This window comes from Culex quinquefasciatus, chromosome 2, assembly GCF_015732765.1.
Source record: "Culex quinquefasciatus strain JHB chromosome 2, VPISU_Cqui_1.0_pri_paternal, whole genome shotgun sequence".
NCBI classification, from domain to species: Eukaryota; Metazoa; Arthropoda; class Insecta; order Diptera; family Culicidae; genus Culex; species Culex quinquefasciatus.
The window spans coordinates 103,089,082-103,097,812 of record NC_051862.1 but is presented as its reverse complement, the minus strand read 5'-3'; the positions used below and the strand labels follow the sequence as shown (position 1 = coordinate 103,097,812).

General features: G+C 48.3%; 1 protein-coding gene across 1 annotated transcript; it reads right to left on the bottom strand.

The window, feature by feature from the left end:
• Positions 1–1,400: 1,400 nt before the first annotated feature.
• Positions 1,401–6,830, bottom strand: LOC119766145. Its single transcript, XM_038250544.1, has one exon. The coding sequence runs from the start codon at positions 6,828–6,830 to the stop codon at positions 1,401–1,403; it is 5,430 nt and encodes a 1,809-aa protein (XP_038106472.1).
• Between the last annotated feature and the right edge of the window lie 1,901 nt (positions 6,831–8,731).

The window sequence follows — 8,731 nt, the reverse complement described above, 5'->3', positions numbered from 1 at the left end:
GTTATGAAAATTTGACTGGAGGCGCCCTTATAACTTAAAAAAATTCTGCAAATTCTCGATATGAAAAATTTGACTATAGGCGCCCCTATGACTACCAGATTTTTTATGAAAATTATGAAAATTTAACTGGACGCGCCCCTAAGACTTAATTAATAATTTGCATGATTTTTTTAAGTCATAAGGGCGCCTTTATGACTTAAAAAAATCATGCAAATTCTAGATGAAAAAAATTAGACTGGAGGCGCCCTAAACACTAAAACATTTTTTATGAAAATTATGAAAATTTATCTGGACGCGCCCCTAAGACTTATTTTTTTCAATACGAATATGCAATATAAAAATTTGACTGGAGGCGCCCCTACGACTTAAAAAAATCATGCAAATTCTCGATATGAAAATTGAATGGAGGCGCACCTACGAATTTAAAAAAGAATCATACAAATTTTGTTATGAAAATTTGACTGGAGGCGCCCTTATGACTTAAAAAAAATCATGCTAATTCTCAATATGAAAAATTTGATTGGAAGCGCCCTAAACACTAAAACATTTTTATGAACATTATGAAAATTTAACTGGACGCGCCCCTAAGACTTAATTTTTTTCAATACGAATATGCAATATAAAAATTTGACTGGAGGCGCCCCTACGACTTGAAAAAATCATGCAAATTCTCGATATGAAAAATTTAATGGAGGCGCCCCTACGACTTTAAAAAATCATACAAATTTTGTTATGAAAATTTGACTGGAGGCGCCCTTATAACTTAAAAAAATTCTGCAAATTCTCGATATGAAAAATTTTACTATAGGCGCCCCTATGACTACCAGATTTTTTATGAAAATTATGAAAATTTAACTGGACGCGCCCCTAAGACTTAATTTTTTTTTCAATACGAATATGCAATATAAAAATTTGACTGGAGGCGCCCCTGCAACTTAAAAAAATCATGCATTGTACGCAAACTGGGCAGCTACTCGGCAGGACGTCTTCTCCGTGGGGTTTGCTTCGGTGGGGAACTTGCCAAAAATTAAAACAACTTTCGAAGAAAGACTATACGGCTTAGACTTGGGCCATTTATTCAAAGAAAAAAGCGAAAAGTGATTTTGGCAGAGGTTCCTCCTCGATGTATTCTTGCGAGCGTTGTCGAATACAGACTGAACTGATGAGCCGCAGCTCCCTATCGGCTACCCGATCGATCGTGCTGACGATCGTCGGCGGAAATGCAAAAGATCGCAGAGAGCGATAAGAGATTGATTGAGAGAACGCAACAATTCATGATTACATTAGAACAGTCCAAAATTCTTATATCTAGGGTAACAAATTCAATCATCGGCAGTAGTTCTCCAACATGCCGGCCCCGTTGAAAGGCACTTTCAAGAAACCACCAAGCGCCTCCAGGCTCAGTGGGATGGTTGGACAGCTGTGTCGGTTGGTAGGTCGGATGGCTGCTCGGATGGTTCCTCGCTGGGTTGCTCGATGGGCAGCGGACAGACCTCCGTGATTGCACGCCGATACGTGCCGTGCGCCGTGCGGACATCCACCACACGAACGAGCCCATCTTTGCCGGGGAACACCGCCTCGATCCGGCCCAGCTTCCAGCGCATTAGAGGAGCGTTGTCCTGCTTTAGGAGAACCATCGTGCCGACTTCGATGTTTGGGCGGACCACGGGCCATTTCTTGCGGTTTTGGAAGTGGCCGATGTAGTCGCGCGACCATGCTCTCCAGAAATGCTGGAGCTTTTGTTGCATCTTCTGGAAAGAGTTGAGCCGATTAATAGAAATGTCGCACAGATCGGGCTCAGGGATGGAGAACAGCGGTTCTCCGACGAGGAAGTGCCCAGGAGTGAGGGCAACCACGTCAGTGGGATCGGAGGAAAGAGGAGTAAGGGGTCGGGAATTGAGGACGCCTTCGATTTGGACGATCAGGGTGTTGAAATCGTCAATGGTGAGCAGCGTATCCTTCATCACGCGGTAGAGGTGATGTTTGAAGCTTTTAACAGCGGCCTCCCACAGCCCTCCGTGGTGCGGCGATCGGGCAGGGTTGAAGTGGAAGGTGATCCCCTTCTCTGCGCAGTGAGCGGCGACTGCATCCGACGAGTGCATCGCATCGAATGCTCGGCGCAGTTCCTCCAGGTGGCGATTAGCCCCGACGAACGTTCGGGCGTTATCGCAGTAGAGGTCGGTCACGCGGCCGCGACGTCCAACGAGGCGCTTTAGGACGTTTATGAACGACGCGGACGTGAGGTCGTACACCATGTCGATGTGTACCGCTTTCGACCACATACAGACGACGATCGCGACGAATACTTTGACGGACGCGCCGCGACGATTCGGTGGCCTTACGGCGAACGGCCCGCAGTAGTTGACACCACTGCTCACGAACGCGCGCGACGGAACGAGACGAGCTGCTGGCAAAGGCCCCATCATCTGGTCAATGCTTCTTGGCTTGCAGTGGAAGCAGTCCAGACACTCGTTGACGACTCTCCTCGCAACATCTCGCCCCCTGACCGGCCAGTAGCGCTGACGTAGCGTCGATAGCAGCAGTTGTGGACCCGAGTGTAGAGTATCCCAGTGGGTGTTTTTGGCGATCAGATGCGTCAGATGTGCTTTGGCGGGCAAAATTATGGGGTACTTGGTGTCGAACGGTAAGCTGCTGTTTTCCAACCGGCCGTGCACTCTGAGCAGACCCTCCGGGTCGATGAAGGGATTCAAGGTCTTGATTTGGGATTTGAAATCGAAGTCTTTACGGACTGGGCCGGGATTTTTGAGAAGATGCTTGATTTCCTGAGCGAAGTGGGTGCGCTGCGTCAGTGTGATGAGCAGCTTGAGTGTGTCGTCAATTTCTCGAAACTTTAGAAAACCATTTCGTCGTTCTTCGGGACGGCTGCGACAGTTGTCCGTGAATCTCCGAATCCAAGAGACTGAGCGGAGCAGGGGCAAGAGTGCGGAATGATCTTCGATTTGGATGCGATCCTCGAGAGAGCTTGTTGTGAGCACCGACACAGTTTGGCGTGCTTCGTCGTCACGAGCCTGCATGTGTAATGGTGAGAGTTCAATGCAGTTTTGGGGCCAATGCGAAGAGGACAGCTCGATGACCTCTGGTCCGTGCTCCCACAATACACATCCAACCAGCTCTGAAGGAAGAAGTCCCCGAGAAATAAGATCTGCTGGATTCAGGTGGGTTGGGATGTGACGCCAGGGCATGCCCTGCGTGAGGCGTTGAATTTCTGCGATTCGGTTCGAGACGAACACCTTCCAGGTTGATGAGCATGACGCAATCCAATGCAAGACGATCGCAGAATCGGACCAGTAGACCACTGGACAGCTCAGGTTGGTGGCTTCCAGGACAGCTGCGGTCAGTTGGGCCCCCAGCAGAGCTGCGCACAGCTCGAGACGGGGGATCGTTAATCTGCGCCTAGGGCAGACGCGAGATTTCGAAATAAGCAGGTTGACCTTCGACCTGCCGTACGAGTTGGTTGACTTCACGTAGACACACGCGCCGTACGCTTTGTCGGACGCGTCCGAGAAACAATGCAGCTCGATGACCACTGAGTGATCTATTAGAACTCGGCGAGGGATTTTGAGCATGCTGAGGACGCGAATTTCGATTCTGTACTGCTTCCACCATTCTTGATACTCCTCTGGCAGCTCTTGGGTCCACCCGAAGTTCTTTTCCCACAGCGATTGGAGAAACATTTTTGCTCGAACAATGACTGGTCCTGCCATACCAGTTGAGTCGAACAGCTGCGACAATTCCGAGAGAATGAGTGCCTTCGTGATTGGCTCCGTCGAGTTGTATTCGGGAACCTTGCAGCTGAGGTGGTCAGGCACCGGCTGCCACAGAAGGCCGAGCGTCTTGATCGATCCGGATTCGCTGAGCTCCAACTCGGTTCGGGGATCTCGGAGTTCCTCGGGGATGTGAGACAGAACGCGAGAGCTGTTGCTGCACCACTTGCGCATGGTGAAACCGCCAGATCCAAGAAGTCCGATGAGTTGACGATTAGTTTCCATCAAGCGGTTCTCGTCGTTGTCACCCGATAAGTAGTCGTCCACGTAAAACGATCGCTTGACTTGAGGAGCAGCGAGGGGGTAGTTTTCTGCCTCGTCGTCGGCCAGCTGGTTCAGGACGCGGGTTGCGAGGTACGGCGCGGGGGCGGTACCGTAGGTAACAGTGTTCAACTGATACGTCTTCAGGTCTTCGTTCGGGGTAGATCGCCATAGAATCTGCTGCAACGGCCGATCGTCCGGATGGACGAGTACCTGCCTGTACATTTTCTCCGCGTCGGCAGTGACGACGTACTTTGGCAGACGAAATCGCAGAATGGTGTCCAAGAGTGGTGGTTGCACCGTAGGTCCAATGTAGCATAGATCGTTGAGCGAGATGTTGTTTGACGATCTACACGAAGCATCAAAGACCACTCTGGTTTTTGTTGTTGTGCTCTCTGGTCGCTGGATCGCGTGGTGAGGAAGGTAGAAGTGAGGCTTGCTGAGATCTGGAGTGACCTCTTCCATATGCCCGAGCTGTTCGTACTCCGCCATGAACTTTGAGTACTCCTTGTTCAGCTCCGGGTTCGACGTGAACTTCCTCTCAGTACTAAAGAATCTGCGTTGAGCGACCGCAATCGACTCTCCCAAACTAGATCGCAACTCCTCACGAATTGGCAGACGAACCACGTACCGACCGTCAGGGGCTCTAGTGTGGGTCTTTACAAAATGATTCTCGCAATACCGTTCCTCGAGGGACAGGGCCTTCCCTGTCTCAAAGCTCTCCACCTCCCAGAACTTGCGAACTGCAGCTTCCAGCCGTTCGACAGCAGTAACGTTGCAAGTTACGGATTGTTGTGCAGGTGCATCCGTGTCGCCAGCGACGACGTATCCAAAGACAGTGTTGCGTAGTGTTGGTAGGCCAGATCCAATCGAAAGTTGTTCACCCTGCAGGATGGCGAAAAAGTGCTTGACGCCAATGATCATGTCGACGTCATGAGCGATGTTGAATTTTGGATCGGCAAGTGGGAGGTGGCGAGGAATGACCCACTTCGAAACATCCACGTTGGTAGTGGGAAGGATTCTGGTTAGGGAGGGCAGAATCAGAAAGTCCATGCTTGTGGTGTACGGGCCCACACGAGACGAAACAGGGATTGTGGTTTGGTGCTTCACTTTCTTGACAGTTTGACTGATACCGTACACATCGACGTTTGCGGGTTTGCGTTTCGACCGCAGAGCCTGCGCGAGAGATTCGGTCACGAAATTTGCTTCAGAGGCGCAATCCAACAGGGCTCGAGCATGGATGTGTGTGCCATCTGCACACATCACCCTAACGTAGGCGGTCAGCATAAAGACGACAGCTTGACCAGCCTTCGAGACGAACGAGTGGGTTTGAGTGACTGCTTGGCTGTGAGTCACTTGCGAGTTGTGAGACCCTGACGGTACTGCGTGCGAGACCGACGACGGAACGAACGAACGCGAAAGACATTGCCCAACCGACGGCGACGGGGCCGATCCCATTTCCCGAGGGACCACGTGACACTGCTCGGCAGTGTACGTAACCGACGACGGAGACTCGACGACCGAAGCCAATCGTGAGGATTGTTGACAGTGGGCAACTTGTACAGCTGAGGCCGTTGGTTTGTCGGCGGCAGCTGTGTTCAGGTGTAACAGTGTGTGGTGGCGTTTGTTACACGTTCGGCACGAACCCGCAGTGCATGCTTTCATCATATGGCTTGCCTTTAAGCAGTTCAAGCAGAGACCGTGCTTTTTGGCAATGTCGAAGCGGTTTTGTGGCGAAAGCTTCTTAAATTCATCGCACTGGTGCAGCATGTGCTCTTGCTTGCACAGCTTGCACTGGGATAGCGTATCACTAGTGTTGGTAGAGTGGTACGCTGAGGTCTTCGAGCGAGTGGATTTGTGTTCGACCTTGGGTTCGGGTTTTGTGCCGTGTTGCGAAGTTTGGGAGAGCTTTAGAGATTGTAACGTGCGAGAGCGCTTGAGGATGTAAGCAATCAGATCAGGGTAAGTAGATTTCTGGTCGTCCTCCAAGCTGTGCTCCCACGCCGTCTGGGTTCCAGGATCAAGCTTGATGCTGAGAAGGGTGACGAGGAACGAGTTCCAGTGATCTTTGGACTCTTCAAGCTTGTTAAGCACGCCAACGCGCTTATCAAATTCGTCAGCGAGTTCCGAGAGCGCTGTCGACGACTCTTTGTGAACAGAAGGAATAGATAACAGCGCCATGTAGTGCTGTTTCAGGAGCAGATTCTTATCATCGTACTTTTTCTTCACAATGTTCCACGCGAGCGTGTAGTTAGCCGTGTTCACATCCAAATTCTGGATGCGCCGCGCAGCATCCCCTTTCAGCACAGATTTCAAATATTGAAACTTCTGCACCGACGACAAATGGTGGTTCGAATGAATAAGTGAGTTGAACAGATCGTGAAAGTTCAACCACTCATCATAATCCCCGTGGAAATCAGGGATTTTCAATTCGGGGAGCCGGACGGAGGAATGAAATGCAGGTGGAGCAATGGGGGAGGGAGGCGCGTGAGTGTTCTGGGTGGCGATTTCCAATTTCGACGAAAGAGCTCCCTTCAGCTCAAAGTAGTCGTTTTCAAATTGAGTCCTAACAGCGTCAGGCTCGTCGGTCAAGGGTTGGCTAAACTCAATTTCATCTTGCACCTCGTTGAATTCATCCCAAAGATGATCCAGTTTCTCGAGGCGAAATTTGAGTTGGGGGAAATCCCTATCGAACACAAAATTATCGTCATAATGGTGAATCAACTTTAGGGAACCCAAAATGTTGTTCCGACGAATCAAATGCTGCTTCAGTTGCTTCGACATAGTGATGAGCGCAAAATCCTCAAACCCCGTGAATTCACACTTTATTTGTCGCAATTGTGGTTCACTTGTAACTCACCTTATCTGCTGCTGTGAGGTTACCTTTGCTCGCTTGGCTAGACCTGCTTCCTCGTCCACGCGGTTTCCACGTGCACAGTCCAACGATGTCCTTGCCTCGTACCAATGTCCAGGTCGAGAAGACTGCCGTGGGCAGATTGTTCCGACCGAAGATCCCTCGTAGGACGAAATCAGCAACTCTCTGACAGACGACGATTGTTGCCGGAGTCCAAGATTCCCACGATGTTCTCCTCAGGCCGGCCGACGATGGTGATGACCAGGCAGTCCCGGGTTTCGGCACCAAAAAATGTACGCAAACTGGGCAGCTACTCGGCAGGACGTCTTCTCCGTGGGGTTTGCTTCGGTGGGGAACTTGCCAAAAATTAAAACAACTTTCGAAGAAAGACTATACGGCTTAGACTTGGGCCATTTATTCAAAGAAAAAAGCGAAAAGTGATTTTGGCAGAGGTTCCTCCTCGATGTATTCTTGCGAGCGTTGTCGAATACAGACTGAACTGATGAGCCGCAGCTCCCTATCGGCTACCCGATCGATCGTGCTGACGATCGTTGGCGGACATGCAAAAGATCGCAGAGAGCGATAAGAGATTGATTGAGAGAACGCAACAATTCATGATTACATTAGAACAGTCCAAAATTCTTATATCTAGGGTAACAAATTCAATCATCGGCAGAAGTTCTCCAACATGCATATTCTCGATTTGAAAAATTGAATGGAGGCGCCCTAATGACTAAAACATTTTTATGAAAATGATGAGAATTTAACTGTAGGCGCCCCTAAGACTGAATTTTTTCAATACGAATATGCAATATAAAAATTTGACAGGAGGCGCCCCTACGACTTGAAAATATCATGCAAATTCCCGATATGAAAAATTTAATGGAGGCGCCCCTACGACTTTAAAAAAATCATACAAATTTTGTTATGAAAATTTGACTGGAGGCGCCCTTATGACTTAAAAAAATTCTGCAAATTCTCGATATGAATAATTTGACTATAGGCGCCCCTATGACTACCAGATTTTCTATGAAAATTATGAAAATTTTACTGGACGCGCCCCTAAGACTTAATTTTTTTTCAATACGAATATGCAATATAAAAATTTGACTGGAGGCGCCCCTACGTCTTAAAAATATCATGCAAATTCTCGACATTTAAAATTGAATGAAGGCGCCCTAATGACTAAATCATTTTTATGAAAATTATGAAAATTTAACTGGAGGCGCCCCTAAGACTTAATTTTGTTCAATACGAATATACAATATAAAAATTTGACTGTAGGCGCCCCGACGACTTGAAAAAATCATATGAAAAATTGAATAGATGCGCCCTTACGATTAAAAAAAAAAATAATACAAATTTTGTTATGAAAATTTGACTGAAGGCACCCTTATTACTTAAAAAAATCATAAAAATTCTCGATATGAAAAATTTGACTGGAGGCACCCCTATAAGTAAAACACTTTCATGAAAATTACGAAAATTGAACTGGAGGCGCCCCTAAGACTTAATTTTGACAAAGGACTTTGTCTTAAAGCTCTATCTGCGGTGTCAATGCAAAATTTTTCGAAAATGTAGCGTTACCGTCACATGCCCTCGGCGTGACATTCTGTTTCTGTTGCGTGGATGCCGTGCCAACTATTTAAGCTAAAAGTTAGCCTCTGGAGGATTTAGTGTCCATCAGACTTTCATCAAAGACGGATTGGGAATTTTATTGCTTACACACACACGCACACGTTGAAAGAAACAGGTGGTGCACAAACTTGAGGGAGGTCAAGAAGTTATTGACGGTTGCCAGAACGGTCACCGGAATACCGAAGTGATTGGG